At 47.6% G+C, this 26572-nt stretch overlaps 1 protein-coding gene across 2 annotated transcripts in view; it reads right to left on the bottom strand.

Moving 5' to 3' along the window:
- Positions 1–26572, bottom strand: part of LOXL4 (lysyl oxidase like 4) — a 107287-nt gene that overhangs the window by 7777 nt on the left and 72938 nt on the right. For both annotated transcript variants that reach the window (XM_072129502.1, XM_072129501.1), the window contains exons 6-13: positions 14947–14985; positions 14361–14577; positions 12942–13125; positions 9987–10141; positions 9691–9858; positions 8978–9140; positions 8578–8821; positions 5933–6048 (exon numbers count right to left, since the gene is read on the bottom strand). In XM_072129502.1, coding sequence (XP_071985603.1) covers positions 5933–6048; positions 8578–8821; positions 8978–9140; positions 9691–9858; positions 9987–10141; positions 12942–13125; positions 14361–14577; positions 14947–14985 — 1286 coding nt within the window. The remainder of the gene's footprint in view (positions 1–5932; positions 6049–8577; positions 8822–8977; positions 9141–9690; positions 9859–9986; positions 10142–12941; positions 13126–14360; positions 14578–14946; positions 14986–26572) is intronic.

Here is a 26572-nt window from a genome sequence, read left to right as displayed (position 1 = left end):
CTATTCTGCTGCTGGTGCAGTCACTGTGTACATACATGACATTACTTATCCTGTACTGATCCCGAGTTACATCCTGTATTATACCCCAGAGCTGCACTCACTATTCTGCTGCTGGTGCAGTCACTGTGTACATACATGACATTACTTATCCTGTACTGATCCTGAGTTACATCCTGTATTATACCCCAGAGCTGCACTCACTATTCTGCTGCTGGTGCAGTCACTGTGTACATACATGACATTACTTATCCTGTACTGATCCTGAGTTACATCCTGTATTATACCCCAGAGCTGCACTCACTATTCTGCTGCTAGTGCAGTCACTGTACATACATGACATTACTTATCCTGTACTGATCCTGAGTTACATCCTGTATTATACCCCAGAGCTGCACTCACTATTCTGCTGCTTTTGCAGTCACTGTGTACATACATGACATTACTTATCCTGTACTGATCCTGAGTTACATCCTGTATTATACCCCAGAGCTGCAATCACTATTCTGCTGCTGGTGCAGTCACTGTGTACATACATGACATTATTTATCCTGTACTGATCCTGAGTTACATCCTGTATTATACCCCAGAGCTGCACTCACTATTCTGCTGCTTTTGCAGTCACTGTGTACATACATGACATTACTTATCCTGTACTGATCCTGAGTTACATTCTGTATTATACCCCAGAGATGCACTCACTATTCTGCTGCTGGTGCAGTCACTGTGTACATACATGACATTACTTATCCTGTACTGATCCTGAGTTACATCCTGTGTTATACCCCAGAGCTGCACTCACTATTCTGCTGCTGCTGCTGCAGTCACTGTGTACATACATGACATTACTTATCCTGTACTGATCCTGAGTTACATCCTGTGTTATACCCCAGAGCTGCACTCACTATTCTGCTGCTGGTGCAGTAACCGTGTACATACATGACATTACTTATCCTGTACTGATCCTGAGTTACATCCTGTATTATACTCCAGAGCTGCACTCACTATTCTGCTGCTGGTGCAGTCACCGTGTACATACATGACATTACTTATCCTGTACTGATCCTGAGTTACATCCTCTATTATACCCCAGAGCTGCACTCACTATTCTGCTGCTGGTGCAGTCACTGTGTACATACATGACATTACTTATCCTGTACTGATCCTGAGTTACATCCTGTATTATACCCCAGAGCTGCACTCACTATTCTGCTGCTGGTGCAGTCACTGTGTACATACATGACATTACTTATCCTGTACTGATCCTGAGTTACATCCTGTATTATACTCCAGAGCTGCACTCACTATTCTGCTGCTGGTGCAGTCACTCTGTACATACATGACATTACTTATCCTGTACTGATCCTGAATTACATCCTGTATTATACCCCAGAGCTGCACTCACTATTCTGCTGCTGGTGCAGTCACTGTGTACATACATGACATTACTTATCCTGTACTGATCCTGAGTTACATCCTGTATTATACCCCAGAGCTGCACTCACTATTCTGCTGCTGGTGCAGTCACTGTGTGCATACATGACATTACTTATCCTGTACTGATCCTGAGTTACATCCTGTATTATACTTCAGAGCTGCACTCACTATTCTGCTGCTGGTGCAGTCACTGTGTACATACATGACATTACTTATCCTGTACTGATCCCGAGTTACATCCTGTATTATACCCCAGAGCTGCACTCACTATTCTGCTGCTGGTGCAGTCACTGTGTACATACATGACATTACTTATCCTGTACTGATCCTGAGTTACATCCTGTATTATACCCCAGAGCTGCACTCACTATTCTGCTGCTGGTGCAGTCACTGTGTACATACATGACATTACTTATCCTGTACTGATCCTGAGTTACATCCTGTATTATACCCCAGAGCTGCACTCACTATTCTGCTGCTAGTGCAGTCACTGTACATACATGACATTACTTATCCTGTACTGATCCTGAGTTACATCCTGTATTATACCCCAGAGCTGCACTCACTATTCTGCTGCTGGTGCAGTCACTGTGTACATACATGACATTATTTATCCTGTACTGATCCTGAGTTACATCCTGTATTATACCCCAGAGCTGCACTCACTATTCTGCTGCTGGTGCAGTTACTGTGTACATACATGACATTACTTATCCTGTACTGATCCTGAGTTACATCCTGTATTATACCCCAGAGCTGCAATCACTATTCTGCTGCTGGTGCAGTCACTGTGTACATACATGACATTATTTATCCTGTACTGATCCTGAGTTACATCCTGTTTTATACCCCAGAGCTGCACTCACTATTCTGCTGCTTTTGCAGTCACTGTGTACATACATGACATTACTTATCCTGTACTGATCCTGAGTTACATCCTGTATTATACCCCAGAGCTGCACTCACTATTCTGCTGCTTTTGCAGTCACTGTGTACATACATGACATTACTTATCCTGTACTGATCCTGAGTTACATTCTGTATTATACCCCAGAGATGCACTCACTATTCTGCTGCTGGTGCAGTCACTGTGTACATACATGACATTACTTATCCTGTACTGATCCTGAGTTACATCCTGTGTTATACCCCAGAGCTGCACTCACTATTCTGCTGCTGCTGCTGCAGTCACTGTGTACATACATGACATTACTTATCCTGTACTGATCCTGAGTTACATCCTGTGTTATACCCCAGAGCTGCACTCACTATTCTGCTGCTGGTGCAGTCACCGTGTACATACATGACATTACTTATCCTGTACTGATCCTGAGTTACATCCTGTATTATACTCCAGAGCTGCACTCACTATTCTGCTGCTGGTGCAGTCACCGTGTACATACATGACATTACTTATCCTGTACTGATCCTGAGTTACATCCTCTATTATACCCCAGAGCTGCACTCACTATTCTGCTGCTGGTGCAGTCACTGTGTACATACATGACATTACTTATCCTGTACTGATCCTGAGTTACATCCTGTATTATACCCCAGAGCTGCACTCACTATTCTGCTGCTGGTGCAGTCACTGTGTACATACATGACATTACTTATCCTGTACTGATCCTGAGTTACATCCTGTATTATACTCCAGAGCTGCACTCACTATTCTGCTGCTGGTGCAGTCACTCTGTACATACATGACATTACTTATCCTGTACTGATCCTGAATTACATCCTGTATTATACCCCAGAGCTGCACTCACTATTCTGCTGCTGGTGCAGTCACTGTGTACATACATGACATTACTTATCCTGTACTGATCCTGAGTTACATCCTGTATTATACCCCAGAGCTGCACTCACTATTCTGCTGCTGGTGCAGTCACTGTGTACATACATGACATTACTTATCCTGTACTGATCCTGAGTTACATCCTGTATTATACCCCAGAGCTGCACTCACTATTCTGCTGCTGGTGCAGTCACTGTGTACATACATGACATTACTTATCCTGTACTGATCCTGAGTTACATCCTGTATTATACCCCAGAGCTGCACTCACTATTCTGCTGCTGGTGCAGTCACTGTGTGCATACATGACATTACTTATCCTGTACTGATCCTGAGTTACATCCTGTATTATACTTCAGAGCTGCACTCACTATTCTGCTGCTGGTGCAGTCACTGTGTACATACATGACATTACTTATCCTGTACTGATCCTGAGTTACATCCTGTATTATACCCCAGAGCTGCACTCACTATTCTGCTGCTGGTGCAGTCACTGTGTACATACATGACATTACTTATCCTGTACTGATCCTGAGTTACATCCTGTATTATACCCCAGAGCTGCACTCACTATTCTGCTGCTGGTGCAGTCACTGTGTACATACATGACATTACTTATCCTGTACTGACCCTGAGTTACATCCTGTATTATACTCCAGAGCTGCACTCACTATTCTGCTGCTGGTGCAGTCACTGTGTACATACATGACATTACTTATCCTGTACTGATCCTGAGTTACATCCTGTATTATACCCCAGAGCTGCACTCACTATTCTGCTGCTAGTGCAGTCACTGTACATACATGACATTACTTATCCTGTACTGATCCTGAGTTACATCCTGTATTATACCCCAGAGCTGCACTCACTATTCTGCTGCTTTTGCAGTCACTGTGTACATACATGACATTACTTATCCTGTACTGATCCTGAGTTACATCCTGTATTATACCCCAGAGCTGCACTCACTATTCTGCTGCTGGTGCAGTCACTGTGTACATACATGACATTACTTATCCTGTACTGATCCTGAGTTACATCCTGTATTATACCCCAGAGCTGCACTCACTATTCTGCTGCTGGTGCAGTCACTGTGTACATACATGACATTACTTATCCTGTACTGATCCTGAGTTACATTCTGTATTATACCCCAGAGATGCACTCACTATTCTGCTGCTGGTGCAGTCACTGTGTACATACATGACATTACTTATCCTGTACTGATCCTGAGTTACATCCTGTGTTATACCCCAGAGCTGCACTCACTATTCTGCTGCTGCTGCAGTCACTGTGTACATACATGACATTACTTATCCTGTACTGATCCTGAGTTACATCCTGTGTTATACCCCAGAGCTGCACTCACTATTCTGCTGCTGGTGCAGTCACCGTGTACATACATGACATTACTTATCCTGTACTGATCCTGAGTTACATCCTGTATTATACTCCAGAGCTGCACTCACTATTCTGCTGCTGGTGCAGTCACTGTGTACATACATGACATTACTTATCCTGTACTGATCCTGAGTTACATCCTGTATTATACCCCAGAGCTGCACTCACTATTCTGCTGCTGGTGCAGTCACTGTGTACATACATGACATTACTTATCCTGTACTGATCCTGAGTTACATCCTGTATTATACACCAGAGCTGCACTCACTATTCTGCTGCTGGTGCAGTCACTGTGTACATACATGACATTACTTATCCTGTACTGATCCTGAGTTACATCCTGTATTATACTCCAGAGCTGCACTCACTATTCTGCTGCTGGTGCAGTCACTGTGTACATACATGACATTACTTATCCTGTACTGATCCTGAGTTACATCCTGTATTATACCCCAGAGCTGCACTCACTATTCTGCTGCTGGTGCAGTCACTGTGTACATACATGACATTACTTATCCTGTACTGATCCTGAGTTACATCCTGTATTATACCCCAGAGCTGCACTCACTATTCTGCTGCTGGTGCAGTCACTGTGTACATACATGACATTACTTATCCTGTACTGATCCTGAGTTACATCCTGTATTATACTCCAGAGCTGCACTCACTATTCTGCTGCTGGTGCAGTCACTGTGTACATACATGACATTACTTATCCTGTACTGATCCTGAGTTACATCCTGTATTATACCCCAGAGCTGCACTCACTATTCTGCTGCTGGTGCAGTCACTGTGTACATACATGACATTACTTATCCTGTACTGATCCTGAGTTACATCCTGTATTATACACCAGAGCTGCACTCACTATTCTGCTGCTGGTGCAGTCACTGTGTACATACATGACATTACTTATCCTGTACTGATCCTGAGTTACATCCTGTATTATACTATTCTGCTGCTGGTGCAGTCACTGTGTACATACATGACATTACTTATCCTGTACTGATCCTGAGTTACATCCTGTATTATACCCCAGAGCTGCACTCACTATTCTGCTGCTGGTGCAGTCACTGTGTACATACATGACATTACTTATCCTGTACTGATCCTGAGTTACATCCTGTATTATACTCCAGAGCTGCACTCACTATTCTGCTGCTGGTGCAGTCACTGTGTATATACATGACATTACTTATCCTGTACTGATCCTGAGTTACATCCTGTATTATACTCCAGAGCTGCACTCACTATTCTGCTGCTGGTGCAGTCACTGTGTACATACATGACATTACTTACCTTTCCCACAGTTTGTGTCCTCCAGGCAAAAACTGGCTTTATGTCCTTCAGCGACTTTGGACCCATTCCGTGTCAGGAGATCATAGTGAGTAAACACTTCAATACTGTGATAATGCCTGGAGTAAAGAATATAACAGTCATGTCTGTGGCCAGTGACGGGTGTAGATGAGGGCACAGCAGTGTGAGTAACGCCCTCCTGTAGACATAATTACTGTATGGAGAGAACATAAAGCCAATCCGCCCACATGTGCCCCGAAATACCGCACTCTATGAGGGCAGCGCGAGGGGGGGGGGGGGGCTTCCTGATTTATAAAAATAGTAAATATTCCATATGAGAAAAAAGATACAATGTCCAGGGGAACGGCAAGTCATACATAACAGAAGAACCTCCAAGATCTGACTAATGGGACAAAATGAGATGGAGAAGAGCGTTTTATCATGTGAGCTTTGCAATAAAGAGTGAAATAGGTTTTTATACTGAAAATATTGTAAAAAAACATATCCATAGCATTGGTCCTCAATATATGACTGGTGGGGGTCCAATATCCAGAGCCCCCACAGATCAGATGTTCTCAGTAGCGGAATGTAGACAGCGCTGTTCTCTATGTAGTGGTCAGATCTGGTCACTGCAGATTATTTGGGGGGGGGGGGGGGTTAAGCTTCAGGGGCTCAGTTCAGCCATTACACTGGGATTGGAGACGTCTGCTTCTCAGAGGCCCAAGTTTTAAACGTATTCTATTAACTAAGATACTATGTAACTTATGTTACCAGATGGACTAAATGGACTTGAAGGTGCAGTACGTGCACCGCTGCTCCATTCCTCTAGTGCGGCGCTAGACAGAGGGTGCACAAGCTCAACCTACTGCTCAAAGCACATAGGAAATGGCACCCCTATCCTCATGGTTAGCGGGACAACGATACAGAAGCAGGGGGCATGTTTCACCTGTTTTAGCGCCTGTTTGATCAATGGGACTCCCACCAATTGGCATCTTATCCACAACAAACCGGCACTTTCGCCACCCTACCTTCATATCCACAAGAGTGGCAGTCTGTATACTTAATCTGGTACTTCATAAGGAAAAATTGGACCCCTGTTTTTGTAAGGGCACAGCACTAAAAATATTGCACCCCACGGATAATTAAAAGGAACTGGTCAGTTAAACTAACCCACACTAACTAAACCTATCTTTGAAAACTGCTATTATACAGCAGTGCAACTATCCCTATATTGTTCCTCCCCATGCCTATAATGTTCCATAGTCTGTTCATAAAGGTGACTCACCATCCATGTAAATGACCATGTAAACTGACAGGTTCCCTTTAAGGGGATTGTGCCATTTTACTACACGCTGCACTAGCGTAATGGGGTGTGCCTTGGGCCGGCGCATCTACTTTTGCAGTGAAATGCATGCGATCGGTAATCCCATGCATTTTCCTGGAAACACTAATGATATCGGACCAAGCCACTGACCCCTGCGCTCGAAATCACAGCGCTAGCACTGCGCAAGCTTATGGCTGCACCCTAAGGGATAACAGTCAGACCCCCCAGCCCCCCCCCCCCCCCACCAATTCCAAAGTTATACCCTAATTCATACATGGCATTATCCCACTCTTCACAATCAGTGGGGTCCGATCTTCTTAGTGCGGTCTCCCCTTCCTTTGCCAACACAGACCCAAAATTTATCAACAGCCTCAGCTACAAAGAGTTAAATGACAATTCCCCCCTCTATTTATTGTGCACATTTTTGTTTCTTTTTTGGTTGTCTTTAGTTTTTTGTTGTATAGTAAAAATAAAAAACAATAAAACAATCCCCATTATTCCACCTGTCACAGTCTCACGCGTCAAATTGTGAAGGTACATAAAAAGTATTTGTTGTGTGGAGCGGCGGCCCCCTATTCCGGGGCACAATGCAGCGTTTTGTCAGCTCTGGCTCCTCTGAAGGTAATTGTTCGGGGCTCGGGGGGGAGGGGGGGGGGATATTAGTGATGTTCAGTTTTCTGGTTATAGACTTCACTTTCCCGCTGCTCCTGACAAGATTTCACAGGGGGAGAGGTCTCGTAAGAAGGGAACAGGATCACTACGAATTATTCTCTCCAGCCCTGAAATTTCCAAATCATCAAAGGAATCTAATTGTAACGTTATCCCGGACAATCGGACTGACCAATGACGCAGGGTATCTGGGATCGGACGTAAAATTATAGTAAAGACTGAGTGATATAATGTATCCATAGGGTTGACCAGTAAATACATTTAAAAAATTCCAAAAACAGCGCCACTCCCGCTCACAGGTTGTATCTGGTGTTGCAGCTCAGTCCTATTCACTTATATGGCCCTGAGGTGTAATACCTGATACAGACAGGGGTGGCGCTGGGTTTTAATACATGCAGTGTCACCACTATTAGACATCACAGAATTGTTTGCTCAATTAAATTGTGTAAAGATTTGGGGTTTCTGTAATGCATAGCTCCACCGGAATGGCAGAGCAAGGAGCCTATTGCTTCCCGCCCCTCTGGCGGACACAGTTACATGGCTTGTGTAATGCTTGATGTCCCCAGTGGGGGCGCTGCAGCTTGGCCCCTATGTGCCATCAATTATACTGGAGACCAGTGTGAACAGAGCCTTACAGAGCCCCCAATGCCCGTACCTGTGACACTCGTGCCAGACCCATGTGTGTCTACCATTCCGAGGAGTGAAGTCCGCCCTCCCGATGTTGTGGATTTGAGACGAGAAGCGTAGAAGTCTTCGGTGTCCGTAGGGCCAGGCCATGTCATCCGCAGACTTGGACAAGCATTCCTCCTCGTGGGCGCACTCCAGCATGCTCAGAGGTCGGTCCTCCAGGTAGGAGGACTCCTGCACCAGCTTGGCGTTCAGGATGAGGTCGGGGGCATCTAGAATTACAATATATTTTATATGTTTTATGTGACACATAATGATACAATATGACAAGAACTGGAGCCATGCGCCCCCAGAGGCAGGTCCCGGTAATGCAGCTCCATGTATATGGATCACTCTTCCATCCCAACAGAACCGATAACAAAACTCACGTTCTGTGCAAGTAACTCCAGCGGCTCGGCGCCCCCCTCCTCGCGGGCAGTGTACTACACCATGGTGGCGACACTGCTGAATAGACATCTCTGTGCCCGAGCAGCGCACGCCGCTCATCACAATGTCCTCGGCACCGGGGGTCCCCTGCCAGTACCAGGTCTCCTGGTGGGATCACAAGAAGATCTATTGTAACAATCTGTCATCTCATAGTCGTCTACACAAGGATGAGAACTATAAGACCTGTAACACATGTACACATCACTAGAACAAAGCTTATTACATAAATACAGCACCAGCATGGAGATCAATACATAGGTACAGAACTAGAACCAAGCTCCATACAGACACACAGCACCAGCACCAATTCCCAGTCCATATATACATATATACAGTATCACAAATGATTTTACATATGTACAGAGCCCTTTAATTTACATGCCCCCTTCCCCAGGACAGAGGTGGTTTAGCACCCTGCCCCCCAGGTCAGAGGTCACCTTCTGCTGCTCCCCAGGATCCCTCAGCAGTAGCGCACATTATGACATCATGAGGCGGTGACATCGCTGTGCAGAGAGCACGGACCTGGCATCGCCTGCGCTGCTGCCGAGGAATCCCAGTGAGGAGAGAAGCTGCAGGGAGCACCGGAAGGTAAGTACCAAGTACCAGAAATCATTTTGTCTTGCGCACCACCATTGTATGTACATTGCTTTGTTACCTGTATGGCGTGGTTGGCGAATCCCAAGCCCAGCTGCCGACACACGACCATGGCTTCATTAATGCCCCACAGTTCTCCGCATACAGCTCCCCATTTCCTGACACCTCGGACAACCATCTGGACTTCCACTTTACCCTCCTCCGTTGATCTTCCTCCTACCAGACGTATCTGGAATAGTAATATTGGTGGGTAATGTAGTATTATCGGTGATTATATGAGTGTAATATGATGGTTTTATATTGCGCTTCCTATATACATCTGCTCGTACTTCCCTGCGCAGGGCGACCAACACTCACCTGGTCTCCGTATCCCATCTGAGCCACATTACACCTGACCGCGGCATCTTCTTCATGCTGACAGCCGGCTATCCCGGCATCTTTGAACTTGCATTCAGTAATGGACTTTTCTCGACCGGTGCAGAGAACCTCATTCATGTGGATGGGACCCAACCCTGAAACATTGGGACAGCCTCGTCAGCAGTAAAAAACCCCATAGTCCCCACTAATATTTTTTCTTCTAGGTAAAGTTATTAAACTGTTGCACTACATATCTCTACCACCAGGCGGAGTATTACACATATTGGGGCAGATTTACTTACCCGGCCCATTCGCGATCCAGCTGCGCGTTCTCTGTGGTGGATTCGGGTCTTCCGGCGATTCACTAAGGCAGTTCCTCCGGGTGTCACCAGGTGTCACTGCTGCGCTGAAATCCGCTGAGGTCCGTGATCCATTGCGCGTGTCCAGCGACACTTTTTTTTTTTATGCGGCGGTTTTTCCGAATCCGACGGGTTTTCGTTCGGCCACGCCCCCCCATTTCAGTCGCGTGCATGTTGGCGCCGATGCGCCAGAATCCGATCGCGTGCGCCAAAATCCCGGGGCAATTCAGGAAAAATCGGAAATATTCGGGTAACACATCGGGAAAATGCGAATCGAGCCCAGTAAATGACCCCCAGAGTTTTTACCCAACAGTGCGCCATCTGGTCAGAAATGGTATTACAAGCTAAATTCACTTGCATTTTTTTTATTATCAGTAACATTAGTTACTTTAATTTATGGATTAATATTGATCTTAAATTTTTCCCCTTCTGTCATTCCTAGGTTATTACAAATGGTTGTTGAATAGCTCAGCATAGAGCGCCCCCCTTTGGAACTCATTGACATTTCACCATTACCCTCTTAATTTGCAGAATTGAAACAATTGCCCTTTGGAATTGTCTCTACTCCCCATCGGCTGGAAATCAATGTTAATATTATTGGATCTGTTCTGTCAGATGGGCGGAGCTAGGTTATCAGTTGTAGCCCAGGATCACCCATTTGACGGTAGGAAGATAAATTGGTTTAGAGTTGTAATGTACTAATTTGACTCTACACTGTAATATAGGTGGTCCCAGGATGGAGCGGACAGCCTAGCTCCACCCATTTGACAATAGTGACAGAAATATATTTATAATGATTGCTTAAAAATTATGGGGACAATACAAACTATATCAGCGGAGAGGCAGCTATTATAGGATGCAAAGAGATGAAGTTGATGGAGATGGTCCTTACACAATCCCAATATATTTCCTCATGCCTCTCTAAATCATCTCAATAATATTTTTGGGTCTCTTGTGAGAGGCGGGCGGAGCAATGGCATCTGCACCAGCCCAGGACCACCCTCCGGATAGTTTCAATGGCAAACGTATAGAGGCAGCCAGCAGCCCGACCCCGCCCATCCGACAGCCAGCAGCCTGACCCCGCCCATCCGACAGCCAGCAGCCCGAACCCGCCCATCCGACAGCCAGCAGCCCGAACCCCCCCATCCGACAGCCAGCAGCCCGAACCCCCCCATCCGACAGCCAGCAGCCCGAACCCCCCCATCCGACAGCCAGCAGCCCGAACCCGCCCATCCGACAGCCAGCAGCCCGAACCCGCCCATCCGACAGCCAGCAGCCCGAACCCGCCCATCCGACAGCCAGCAGCCCGAACCCGCCCATCCGACAGCCAGCAGCCCGAACCCGCCCATCCGACAGCCAGCAGCCCGAACCGCCCATCCGACAGCCAGCAGCCCGAACCCGCCCATCCGACAGCCAGCAGCCCGAACCCGCCCATCCGACAGCCAGCAGCCCGAACCCGCCCATCCGACAGCCAGCAGCCCGAACCCCCCCATCCGACAGCCAGCAGCCCGAACCCGCCCATCCGACAGCCAGCAGCCCGAACCGCCCATCCGACAGCCAGCAGCCCGAACCCGCCCATCCGACAGCCAGCAGCCCGAACCCGCCCATCCGACAGCCAGCAGCCCGAACCCGCCCATCCGACAGCCAGCAGCCCGAACCCGCCCATCCGACAGCCAGCAGCCCGAACCCCCCCATCCGACAGCCAGCAGCCCGAACCCGCCCATCCGACAGCCAGCAGCCCGAACCGCCCATCCGACAGCCAGCAGCCCGAACCCGCCCATCCGACAGCCAGCAGCCCGAACCCGCCCATCCGACAGCCAGCAGCCCGAACCCGCCCATCCGACAGCCAGCAGCCCGAACCCGCCCATCCGACAGCCAGCAGCCCGAACCCCCCCATCCGACAGCCAGCAGCCCGAACCTGCCCAATCGACAGCCAGCAGCCTGATTCCGCCCATCTGACCATAGAGACCCAAAAGAAAATTCCAACTACACCAGAATCGATGGCGTGAGACGGAATATAGAAAGACTTAGAGTTAATGGAGGTGATGAAGCCTCCACTTTAAGGACTTCCCAGCATCACGAGTATTACGTCGGCGTCTTCGTCGCTTCCGATATTTTTTGCATTGAATAATGTGCTGCTATTTCTAATTCACCCCCGGCACAAATAAACTGCAGGCCTTGCGTGTAACGCCGGGATAACAAGGAAGAATGGCAGCCACAAAGCAGATAATAAACCCTGCGCCAAGATAAAAGAGAAATTAATGGCTGCAATGCGATTTGATTAAAACCTACATTCACGACAAAGGAAACTGCGCCGGCGGAGTAAGTCATCTTACGGGTGGGGGGAGGGGGAGATTTTTTTTCGCTTGAACATTTGCATAGAAAACGTTTAACAAACAGCGATATTTCTGCTTCTCACATCCGCTGCCAAGTCTAATAATTACGCGGCTGCCGTAACAAGTAGCGCGTTAGGATCGTAATTATATCATCATAAAACTTTTACGACTCATTCATTAGCGAGCGGAGGGTTAATAAACTTTCATACGGAGAACGTTATGGAGAAAATATGAGAATTTGGGGAAAGTTCTGTACGCACCTTGGCCCAGCTGAGATCCTAGGACCGCCTCCTTGGCGGATCCGAAACCGAGCTCGCGACACACAACGCTCGCAGAGACCAGGTTCCACTTGTCGTCACATACCGTTCCCCATTTGCCGTTTTTTAAGACTTCTACTCGGCCCTCGCCGGCGTGGGGCCCGGAGCGCAGCCTCACAAGGGGCTCCTGCAGGGGGAGAGACACCAATGCTCAGAACATGTACAATTACAGGGGGATCTGTATATAAGGGGAGGGAAGTGCAGAGGAGGAGGAGCCGAGCCCCAGATACGTAGCAGTGCAGGACTATTACATCATTTAAGGTTAAAAAAAAAAAAAAATCAGTCCTGCTCCTGCACGTAGAGAAAACCTGTGAGTCCTGCTTCATCCCCCCACTCATAGAGAAAGCCTGTGAGTCCTGCTTCATCCCCCCACTCATAGAGAAAGCCTGTGAGTCCTGCTTCCTCCACTCCCACTCATAGAGAAAGCCTGTGAGTCCTGCTTCATCCACCCACTCATAGAGAAAGCCTGTGAGTCCTGCTTCCTCCACCCACTCATAGAGAAAGCCTGTGAGTCCTGCTTCCACCACCCCCTCATAGAGAAAGCCTGCGAGTCCTGCTTCCTCCACTCCCACTCATACAGAAAGCCTGTGAGTCCTGCTTCCCCCACCCACTCATAGAGAAAGCCTGTGAGTCCTGCTTCCACCACCCCCTCATAGAGAAAGCCTGTGAGTCCTGCTTCCACCACCCCCTCATAGACAAAAAGCCTGTGAGTCCTGCTTTTCTGCCACAGATGGGCTTTCTCAGTGAGTGGGTGGAGGAAGCAGGACTCACAGGCTTTCTCTATGAGTGGGTGGTTGAAGCAGGACTCACAGGCTTTCTCTATGAGTGGGTGGATGAAGCAGGACTCACAGGCTTTCTCTATGAGTGGGTGGATGAAGCAGGACTCACAGGCTTTCTCTATGAGTGGGTGGATGAAGCAGGACTCACAGGCTTTCTCAGTGAGTGGGTGGATGAAGTAGGACTCACAGGCTTTCTCTATGAGTGGGGGGATGTAGCAGGACTCACAGGCTTTCTCTATGAGTGGGTGGATGAAGCAGGACTCACAGGCTTTCTCAGTGAGTGGGTGGATGAAGTAGGACTCACAGGCTTTCTCTATGAGTGGGGGGATGTAGCAGGACTCACAGGCTTTCTCTATGAGTGGGGGGATGTAGCAGGACTCACAGGCTTTCCCCAGGGGTCCCAGCAACATGTAGTTAATTACAATATTCTCAGCACTTTTCCCACAGTCCGATGCGGCCCCCAGAGACATAAAGCTTCCGGTTCTATATACAGACACTGGACTAATCTTGGTACCGTATCACCTGGATCAGGATGACACAGGACTGGGATGACATTGATCAGTAAGTGACCTCTCGTACTTACCATGGTCTTGAACTTCTTAAAGTTATTGTTTCCTGAGTTCCCGATCCCGGAGTTGGGGGCCGGCACACACTTGACCACGGCATGCATCCCATTCCTGCACGCCGGCTTCAATGGTTTGGGGGACACCTGGACTTTGCAGTTGGCCAGGTGAGGTTCGGTTCCGGAGCAGCTGACTTTGTGGATCCAGAACATTTTCCTCTGACTCAGCATCTTTAACCTAAGACGTGGACAGCAGATACTGTATGACCCAATCTCAAGATCTCCGATTACAGTCAGTGAATGGAACCAATCCTGAGAAGCGCACGAACCACATTCTATCACACAGCTTTACTTTGTTACAATGTATCGGTGCAGTGTGTATCCGATCTGTGCACAGTAACCAGTCCTCTGCAAGTACACTGATACACTGTAACAGACCCTCAGCTGTGTCAGCCCAACTAGGTATTAGTATTAGTCTTTATACATTAAAATGTATAGAAACAGATTTTGCTCCTGTTCTTTCCCCAATGTGAATATTATTTACTAAGGTTTTACAAATTATTATTTCTATATTTTTTTCAATCATAATTATTGTGTTTCTACTGACCTGGATTTTGGAGTCTTGATCTTCATATTCCAGAGTTTCCTGTAATTATAACATGAAATCAGATGGATAATTAACAGACTGAACCCCTAAATGATGAGATTAGCCGGTCACAGACCCCCAATGATTAGCAGGTTATCCCCTCTCCTGTGTAACCTACTATGACAAAATCCACTATACTTCTTGCTGCATATGGGCAAAGCAGAGAGATCTGGATGAACCAGGGAGATCTGGATGAACCTGAGAGATCTGGATGAACCTGAGAGATCTGGATGAACCTGAGAGATCTGGATGAACCTGGGAGATCTGGATGCACCTGAGAGATCTGGATGCACCTGGGAGATCTGGATGCACCTGGGAGATCTGGATGCACCTAGGAGATCTGGATGAACCTGGGAGATCTGGATGCACCTGGGAGATCTGGATGCACCTGGGAGATCTGGATGCACCTGGGAGATCTGGATGCACCTGGGAGATCTGGATGCACCTGGGAGATCTGGATGCACCTGGGAGATCTGGATGAACCTGAGAGATCTGGATGCACCTGGGAGATCTGGATGCACCTGGGAGATCTGGATGCACCTGGGAGATCTGGATGCACCTGGGAGATCTGGATGCACCTGGGAGATCTGGATGCACCAGAGTGATCTGGATGAACAATGATGTTGGTTCCAAGGTTTTATATACTGTATATTGTATAGGCGTCTCCCCCTCGGACCCCTCACCACGCGGCGGCCGCATACATGATTCATGTGGCATAAGCGGCCGTGCACCCACACGGAGCCGGATCTATCCTGTTAATTAAAGCAGCCGTAAACATTTTGCTTTCCCAAAAACTTTTAATTAAATGTGTATTAATATTTAAGACTTGTGATATTTAATTTACTTTCAGTGAGGAGAATGTTAAATGTTCTCGGAGAAGAACAGGTTCCTGACAGACACCGAAACATAGGAGGCGGCAGAGGAGCACCTGCAGGTAGCCGAATGCATCCGGAGGGGCAGGGATCACTACATAGTCAACAGGACCCTACTCTGGCTGATAACAGAGAACAATGTATAATGTTAAAGGGATATGATACAGTGGACAAGGCCCATAACAAAACAAGTGTCACGCAGGTCCCACACATCCAATTTTTGGAGACTTTAGTCCCCAGTTCATTTAGGGTCCCTATGGTTAGACCCCCCAGAAAGCAGATGCTGATCTGAACGAGGATCTTTAATTAATAGGGTTTTCCTGAGCTGTTTGGGGGCAGGTACTTGCTCTGCTCCAGCTCCCGATTCCCGTGTTGTACTTCAGCCCCTGCACATGGCCAGAAGCGCTGGGGGACCCAGGACCCAACCTGTGACTTCCTCGGGTCATGTGACCTCAGAGGGGACCAGGAAAATGGGTTCCATGACCCCAGTCCCAAAAACTGAAAGCACCAACACAACGCTGGAACCGGGAGCAGGAGCACAGGAGGAACAATGTGTTGCTTTTTTTTGCCACTCCAGGCCCAAAGGGTTTTCCATCATTCCTGGGGGAAAAAAACTTGAAGGGAGTTGTTAGGGGGGTGAAAAACATGGCTAATTTCTTCCAAAAACAGCACCACCCCTGACATTTCTATAAAGTCGAGCTGCAAAACCAGCGCAAACCATGATGTGGCGCCGCCAGCCGTCCGGAGAAGCAGTAAATAAAGTGGTTACAAATAATCCTACAAGAAGCTACTAATAGTTATAGAGTCGGACATGAGGCAACTAGCTTGGTGGTTACAGAAAGTCCTTGAGGGCGGAGCACCCGACCCGCTCTCCCCTTGAGGACACAGTCCAAAGACCTTAGGACTTCCCATTATCATATTCTGCTAAATAGAAAAATACTGACTACCTGCTGGCACCACTAGGGGGAGCACAGAAGATTTGGTGGCTGTATATACAGTATGTAGTAATCTCCTGAGCTCCCCCTAGTGGTGGCTGTATATACAGTATGTAGTAATCTCCTGAGCTCCCCCTAGTGGTTGCTGTATATACAGTATGTAGTAATCCCCTGAGCTCCCCTAGTGGTGGCTGTATATACAGTATGTAGTAATAATCCCCTGAGCTCCCCCTAGTGGTGGCTGTATATACAGTATGTAGTAATCTCCTGAGCTCCCCCTAGTGGTGGCTGTATATACAGTATGTAGTAATCTCCTGAGCTCCTCCTAGTGCTGGCTGTATATACAGTATGTAGTAATCTCCTGAGCTCCTCCTAGTGCTGGCTGTATATACAGTATGTAGTAATCTCCTGAGCTCCTCCTAGTGGTGGCTGTATATACAGTATGTAGTAATCCCCTGAGCTCCCCTAGTGGTGGCTGTATATACAGTATGTAGTAATAATCCCCTGAGCTCCCCCTAGTGGTGGCTGTATATACAGTATGTAGTAATCTCCTGAGCTCCCCCTAGTGGTGGCTGTATATACAGTATGTAGTAATCTCCTGAGCTCCTCCTAGTGCTGGCTGTATATACCGTATATAGTAATCTCCTGAGCTCCTCCTAGTGGTGGCTGTATATACAGTATATAGCAATCTCCTGAGCTCCTCCTAGTGGTGGTGTATATACAGTATGTAGTAATCTCCTGATCTCCCCCTAGTGGTGTCTGTATATACAGTATGTAGTAATCTCCTGAGCTCTTCCTAGTGGTGGCTGTATATACAGTATGTAGTAATCCCTGAGCTCCCCCTAGTGGTGGCTGTATATACAGTATGTAGTAATCTCCTGAGCTCCCCCTAGTGGTGGTTGTATATACAGTATGTAGTATTCTCCTGAGCTCCCCCTAGTGGTGGCTGTATATACAGTATGTAGTAATCTCCTGAGCTCCTCCTAGTGGTGGCTGTATATACAGTATGTAGTAATCTCCTGAGCTCCCCCTAGTGGTGGCTGTATATACAGTAATCTCCTGAGCTCCCCCTAGTGGTGGCTGTATACACAGTATTCTCGTGAGCTCCCCCTAGTGGTGGCTGTATACACAGTAATCTCCTAAGCTCCCCCTAGTGGTGGCCGTATACACAGTAATCTCCTGAGCTCCCCCTAGTGGTGGCCGTATACACAGTAATCTCCTGAGCTCCCCCTAGTGGTGGCCGTATACACAGTAATCTCCTGAGCTCCCCTTAGTGGTGGCTGTATACACAGTAATCTCCTGAGCTCCCCCTAGTGGTGGCTGTATATACAGTAATCTCCTGAGTTTTGTATCCGAAAAAAAAGATACATTCGAAATCATATGTAATAATCTCCTGAGATCCCCTAGTGGTGCTGTATATACAGTATGTAGTAATTTCCTGAGCTCCTCCTAGTGGTGGCTGTATATACAGTATGTAGTAATCTCCTGAGATCCCCTAGTGGTGGTGTATATACAGTATGTAGTAATCTCCTGAGCTCCCCCTAGTGGTGGCTATATATACAGTATGTAGTAATCTCCTGAGCTCCTCATAGTGGTGGCTGTATACACAGTAATCTCCTGAGCTCCCCCTAGTGGTGGCTGTATACACAGTAATCTCCTGAGCTCCCCCTAGTGGTGGCTGTATACACAGTAATCTCCTGAGCTCCCCCTAGTGGTGGCTATTTATACAGTATGTAGTGATTTCCTGTGTACCCCCTAGTGGTGGCTGTATACACAGTAATCTCCTGAGCTCCCACGAGTGGTGGCTATATATACAGTATGTAGTAATCTCCTGTGTACCCCCTAGTGGTGGCTGTATATACAGTATGTAGTAATCTCCTGAGCCCCCCCTAGTGGTGGCTGTATACACAGTAATCTCCTGAGCTCCCCCTAGTGGTGGCTGTATACACAGTAATCTCCTGAGCTCCCCCTAGTGGTGGCTATATATACAGTATGTAGTAATTTCCTGTGTACCCCCTAGTGGTGGCTGTATACACAGTAATCTCCTGAGCCCCCCCTAGTGGTGGCTGTATACACAGTAATCTCCTGAGTTTTGTATCCGAAAAAAAAGATACATTCGAAATCATTCTGTCCTAAATGTCTGACCTAAAACTGACACAGTCTTAAAAGTTGGGCCCATAACCTAGTTCCTAGTTCCAGCAGCCGGTAATAATAGGAGAATTTCCTGAGAGGACGATGAGCTCCCGTCAGCCGAGCCGCTTAATAATTTACAAAGAATCCTCAGATTAGAAGCAGAGGAGATGTCATCCCCGGACCTCGCTGAGAGGAGCGAGAAACTGCTGGTTGTACATTATCTCTACCGAGCAGCGAAGAACCCGGACCAGATGGTTCTGTGCTTCTCTCCGACAAGAGGAAGTTTCTATAGCAACTTTTCCAGCAAAAGATCGGAGAAGGATTTATTGGTGACAACTCGTTAGAAATAGCGATTAATCATGAAAGATAATTAATGTCCAGGACGTGTGAGGAAATAATTGGCATAGATAGATAGATAGATAGATAGATAGATAGATAGGAGATAGATAGATAGATAGATAGGAGATAGATAGATAGGAGATAGATAGATAGATAGATAGATAGATAGATAGATAGGAGATAGATAGATAGATAGATAGGAGATAGATATATAGATAGATAGGAGATAGATAGATAGATAGGAGATAGATAGATAGATAGGAGATAGATAGATAGATAGGAGATAGATAGATAGATAGGAGATAGATAGATAGATAGGAGATAGATAGATAGATAGATAGATAGATAGATAGATAGGAGATAGATAGATAGGAGATAGATAGGAGATAGATAGATAGATAGGAGATAGATAGATAGATAGGAGATAGATAGATAGATAGATAGATAGATAGATAGATAGATAGATAGATAGGAGATAGATAGATAGATAGGAGATAGATAGATAGATAGGAGATAGATAGATAGATAGATAGATAGGAGATAGATAGATAGATAGATAGATAGATAGGAGATAGATAGATAGATAGATAGATAGGAGATAGATAGATAGATAGATAGATAGATAGATAGATAGATAGGAGATAGATAGATAGATAGATAGGAGATAGATAGATAGATAGATAGGAGATAGATAGATAGGAGATAGATAGATAGGAGATAGATAGATAGGAGATAGATAGATAGGAGATAGATAGATAGGAGATAGATAGATAGGAGATAGATAGATAGATAGATAGATAGATAGGAGATAGATAGATAGGAGATAGATAGATAGGAGATAGATAGATAGGAGATAGATAGATAGGAGATAGATAGATAGGAGATAGATAGATAGATAGATAGAAAGATAGATAGGAGATAGATAGATAGATAGATAGATAGATAGATAGATAGATAGGAGATAGATAGATAGGAGATAGATAGATAGGAGATAGATAGATAGGAGATAGATAGATAGATAGATAGATAGATAGGAGATAGATAGATAGATAGATAGATAGATAGATAGGAGATAGATAGATAGATAGGAGATAGATAGATAGATAGATAGGAGATAGATAGATAGGAGATAGATAGATAGGAGATAGATAGATAGGAGATAGATAGATAGGAGATAGATAGGAGATAGATAGATAGATAGGAGATAGATAGGAGATAGATAGATAGATAGATAGATAGATAGATAGAGAGGAGATAGATAGATAGATAGATAGGAGATAGATAGGAGATAGATAGATAGGAGATAGATAGATAGATAGATAGATAGATAGGGGATAGATAGGAGATAGATAGATAGGAGATAGATAGGAGATAGATAGATAGATAGATAGATAGATAGATAGATAGATAGATAGGAGATAGATAGATAGATAGATAGATAGGAGATAGATAGATAGATAGATAGATAGATAGATAGGAGATAGATAGATAGATAGATAGATAGGAGATAGATAGATAGATAGATAGATAGGAGATAGATAGATAGGAGATAGATAGATAGATAGATAGATAGATAGATAGGAGATAGATAGATAGATAGATAGATAGATAGATAGATAGTGTGGAAGATTTGGCCCGGTAGAGACCGTGTTAGCGGGGTGCTGTGATGCAGTTCAAGACAGTGACACCAGTATATAGTCCAAACAGGTCTTGCCTGCGTTTATTGCAGCAAAATAAACCAGCCTTTACATTCAGGTATTAGAATAAACAAAAGAAAACCTACCCATCAGGGTACTAACTATACAAGGAGTCCACTAACTCACACTTTACCAGGATCACGTGGCTGCTCCAGACACAGAGGTCAGGGCTGTGTCCTCTCAGCCTCCTTCCACAGAGAGACAACACACTCCACTCTGCTGAGTCATTTATGCAGCCTAATTAGTCTGCACTCATCACCTGTGTCCAAGGTGCTGGACAAACCCACCTCAGCACTAAGGCCTTGCATAGAAGCAAAACCTAGGGGAAACATACCGCCCATCCACAGTTAACCCCTTCAGTGTCTCACATACCCTCCCCCTCTGTTTGACCCTGTGGGGACGAACACTTTTGGCCAACAGACAGTGGGTACGGGATAGGGCATCGGCATTCCCATGCAGCTTTCCTACTCGATGTTCCACCGTGAATTTAAAATTCTGGAGCATGAGGAACCACCTTGTGACCCTGGCGTTCCTCTCCTTGGCCCGACTCATCCAGGTTAGGGGAGAGTGATCAGTCACTAGCGTAAACTGCCGCCCTACCAGGTAATACCTCAGGGATTCCAGAGCCCATTTTATCGCCAAGCACTCCCTCTCAACTATACTGTAGTTTTTTTCAGGAGGTGTGAGCTTGCGGCTCAGGAATGTCACAGGATGTTCCTCACCCTCCACTACTTGGGACAGGACAGCCCCTAAGCCCACGTCAGAAGCGTCAGTCTGCACAATAAAGGTCTTGGTGAAGTTAGGGGTGATCAGTACCGGTCCCTCACACAAAACCGTCTTAAGTCGCTGAAACGCCCCCTCAGCCTCTTCAGTCCACTTTACCATCACCGCCCTGCTACCCTTAGTCAGGTCAGTCAGGGGTGCCGCTATGGTAGCAAAATCAGGGATAAATCGGCGATAATAGCCCACTATGCCCAGAAAAGCCCTCACTTGCTTCTTGCTCAAAGGTCGTGGCCACTGCTGGATCGCCTCTACTTTATTTACTTGGGGTTTGATGACCCCTCGCCCAATACGGTACCCAAGGTAACGGGCCTCTTCCAGACCCAGTGCACACTTTTGGGGGTTCGCTGTCAGCCCTGCTGCTCTCAGGGAGTCTACCACTGCTTGTACTTTGGCTAGATGACTCTCCCAGTCGGTACTATAGACTATGATGTCATCCAAGTAGGCCGAGGCATAACTCCGGTGAGGTTTTAGCACGAAATCCATTAACCTCTGGAATGTGGCGGGAGCCCCATGTAGCCCAAAGGGGAGTACCACATACTGAAAAAGCCCATCAGGGGTAACAAAAGCGGTCTTCTCTTTAGCCCTGTCAGTCAGGGGTACCTGCCAATACCCTTTCGTCAGGTCAAGGGTGGAGAAGAACCTAGCCTGTCCAAGTCGTTCTATCAACTCGTCAACCCTGGGCATGGGATAAGAGTCAAATTTGGACACCTTGTTCAACTTCCTAAAATCATTGCAGAACCGTAGGGAACCATCAGGTTTGGGAATCAACACAATAGGACTCGACCAGTCACTTTTAGACTCCTCGATAACCCCCAGGTCTAACATCTGCCTGACTTCTTCGGATATGGCAAGCCGGCGCGCTTCAGGGACCCGGTAGGGTTTTTGGTGTACCCGGATGTGGGGTTCTGTTATGATGTCATGCTTGATGACTGAAGTACGTCCCGGTAACTTAGAGAACACATCCATATTTCGGAGCACAAACTCCTTCGCTTCCTGAATCTGGGCCCTGGAGAGGGACTCCGAGATCCGTACTTCAGGCACCTGGGCATCGGGTACACCTACCTCCGGTGTCCCCTTTTTGGAGACAGACGCCTTCTCTACTCCCATGGCCATCAGGGACTCTCTTTCCCTCCATGGCTTTAGGAGGTTCACGTGGTATATCTGTTCGGGTTTCCTCCTCCCCGGCTGAGATACCCTGTAGGTTACCTTCCCCACTCTCTCCATGACCTCATATGGTCCTTGCCATTTGGCCAGGAACTTGCTTTCCACGGTGGGCACCAGAACTAGCACTCTGTCGCCTGGGTTAAAGGTCCTGAGTCTGGCTGACCTATTGTAGACCCTAGACTGGGCCTCTTGTGCCCTTGTCATGTGCTCCTTTACAAGGGGCATTACCGCCGCTATGCGGTCCTGCATAAGGGAGACGTGTTCTATCACACTACGGTGGGGAGTCCTCTCCTGTTCCCAGGTCTCCTTGGCTACATCCAAAAGCCCACGTGGGGAACGGCCATATAACAGCTCAAAGGGTGAGAAACCCGTGGAGGACTGGGGAACTTCCCGTATGGCAAACATCAAATAGGGCAACAAACAATCCCAGTCCTTCCCATCTTTGCTGACCACCCTCTTAAGCATCCCCTTCAAGGTCTTATTAAACCTCTCGACCAGGCCATCTGTCTGAGGATGGTACACAGAGGTGCGGAGCTGTTTTACCTGTAGTAACTTGCACATCTCCTTCATCACCCTAGACATGAATGGGGTACCCTGGTCAGTCAAGATTTCCTTGGGGATGCCTGTGCGGGAGAACACCTGGAACAGCTCCCTAGCAATATTTTTGGAGGAGGTGTTCCTTAATGGAATCGCCTCGGGATACCGCGTAGCGTAGTCCAGGATAACTAGGATGTATTGGTGCCCCCTGGAGGATTTGACTATGGGGCCAACCAGATCCATTGCAATCCGTTCAAAGGGCACTTCTATTATTGGTAGGGGAACCAAAGGACTCCTGAAGTGGGAGACCGGGGCAGTAAGTTGACACTCCGGGCAGGAGCTACAATACCGGTTTACCTCCTCCCACACCCCGGGCCAGAAAAATCGCTGCAGGATCCTCTCTCGGGTCTTCTCAGCACCTAAGTGCCCTCCCAGCACATGTTTGTGTGCCAACTCTAGCACCAGCCTACGGTGAGATTGGGGTACTACCAGTTGCTCAACCTCCTCACCCCGTATCTGGTCGACCCTGTACAACAGTTCCCCAATAATCACCATTCGGGGGTATATTTTATCAGCCCCTGGTATTTGGAGTACCCCATTTATCACCTTAACATTCTCCCGTGCATTAACCAAGGTAGGGTCCTGTAGCTGTGCAGCCCCAAAATTTTCACGGGAAATCTCAAGGTCCAGCATGTCGGCCACCTCCTCGTGGCCCTCGACCTCACCAGCTAGGACCTCTAGGGGAGAGAATTCATCACATGGGGTCACCCCTACTGCTGGTGTGGGTACATCGGCCTCAAAGGGTTCAGGGGCCAAGGCCGGACATACCGGATGTCCAATATCTGCAACCGCACCTGAGGTGGGTCTTTGACTCCAGAGGTCCCAAAACACCGGTAAGTCTCTGCCGATAATAGCCTCATGAAAAAGGGTCCCCACCACCCCCACTTCATGGGTAACAGTACCACAAGGGGTATGTAGGTTGATGACAGCAGTGGGATATTCGCGAGTGTCCCCATGTATACACAACACTCCCACTCTCCGCCCACTGTATAGTCCAGGATCAACCAAAGTTCCCCGCACCAGGGTGACCAGACTCCCCGAGTCTAGCAAGGCTTCCACTGTGTGACCACCGATTGTGACCATACATACTTGGGGTTCTACATCCGTGACTGACTCAGCCGCCAGCACTGGCCGGGCAAACAGTGACACTCGCCGGGTCTGGTTGCAGTCCATTGGCTCCACTGACAGTGGACAGTTGGCAGCAATATGGCCCATTTCATGGCACCGCCAGCACTGGATACGGCCATGACCTCTGTCACGAGCCTCACTGGGTTTCTGGGTATCCACGCCCCCCAATGAACCCCCTCCCAACCTGACATGTCTCCCCTTTTCCGCAGTAGCAGTCTTACCAGCTGGTTTGGTGACCCTGTCACTGGCACTGCTTCGTGTCGGAGAGGTAAGTAGAAGGTCCTCCGTAGCCCGATACCTCTCTACTAGGGACACAAGCTCCTCAGCTTTTGTGGGACCGGCCTGTCCAACCCACCGCTGGAGCCGAGAGGGCAGAGAACGGGTGAATTTGTCGAGGACCACTCTCTCTACCATCTGTGCTGGGGTGCAGTCCTCTGGTTGTAGCCACTTCCGGACAAGATGGATCAGGTCATGCATTTGGGAGCGTGGGGGTAACTTTTCTGAGTAAGCCCACTGGTGGACCCGGCTGGAGCGAACTTGAACGGTGACTCCAAGACGAGCCAGAATCTCCGCCTTTAGCTGGGGGTACTCACGGGCCTCCGTTTCACTCAGGTCGTAGTAAGCCTTCTGCGACTCGCCGGTCAGGAACGGTGCCAGGACATCTGCCCACTGCTCAGCCGGTAACTCCTCTCGCTCAGCTACTCGCTCGAACACAGTGAGATACGCCTCCACGTCGTCGGTTGACGCCATTTTTTGTAACGCCTTTTGTACTGCAGCCCGTGCGGAACGCTGGACAACCGGGTACCCTTGTAGACCAGTATGGGACCCCCCAGTAGTCGTCGTTTGCGCTGCTGCCATAATGCCAGAAAACTTCTCCATCATCAGCTGGAACATGGCTCGGGACTCTTCCTGCTGCTGGCGGGACCTCTCCTCCTGCAGCTGGAACATGGCTTGCTGCTGGCGGGACCTCTCCTCCTGCTGCTGGAGCATGGCTTGCTGCTGGCGGGACCTCTCCTCCTGCAGCTGGAACATGGCTTGCTGCTGGCGGGACCTCTCCTCCTGCTGCTGGAGCATGGCTTGCTGCTGGCGGGACCTCTCCTCCTGCAGCTGGAACATGGCTTGCTGCTGGCGGGACCTCTCCTCCTGCTGCTGGAACATGGCTTGCTGCTGGCGGGACCTCTCCTCCTGCAGCTGGAACATGGCTTGCTGCTGGCGGGACCTCTCCTCCTGCTGCTGGAGCATGGCTTGCTGCAGCTGCCGATTAGCTCTGGCCTCCTCTTGCAGGTATTTAATAAAGTCCTCCATCTTGGCTTTATCCTGCACTTTCACCCAGGCCATGCAATGTTGCAGGATGTAGCAAGCCCTTCAGGTGTATGTCTTTTTGAACTGCCCGCAATCCGAAGCGCCATATGTGGGGATTTGGCCCGGTAGAGACCGTGTTAGCGGGGTGCTGTGATGCAGTTCAAGACAGTGACACCAGTATATAGTCCAAACAGGTCTTGCCTGCGTTTATTGCAGCAAAATAAACCAGCCTTTACATTCAGGTATTAGAATAAACAAAAGAAAACCTACCCGTCAGGGTACTAACTATACAAGGAGTCCACTAACTCACACTTTACCAGGATCACGTGGCTGCTCCAGACACAGAGGTCAGGGCTGTGTCCTCTCAGCCTCCTTCCACAGAGAGACAACACACTCCACTCTGCTGAGTCATTTATGCAGCCTAATTAGTCTGCACTCATCACCTGTGTCCAAGGTGCTGGACAAACCCACCTCAGCACTAAGGCCTTGCATAGAAGCAAAACCTAGGGGAAACATACCGCCCATCCACAGTTAACCCCTTCAGTGTCTCACAATAGATAGATAGGAGATAGATAGATAGATAGGAGATAGATAGGAGATAGATAGATAGATAGATAGATAGATAGGTGGATAGATA

This window comes from Engystomops pustulosus, chromosome 11, assembly GCF_040894005.1.
Source record: "Engystomops pustulosus chromosome 11, aEngPut4.maternal, whole genome shotgun sequence".
NCBI lineage: Eukaryota > Metazoa > Chordata > Amphibia > Anura > Leptodactylidae > Engystomops > Engystomops pustulosus.
Note: the sequence above shows the minus strand (reverse complement) of the source record. Positions and strands in the feature narration are given on the sequence as shown.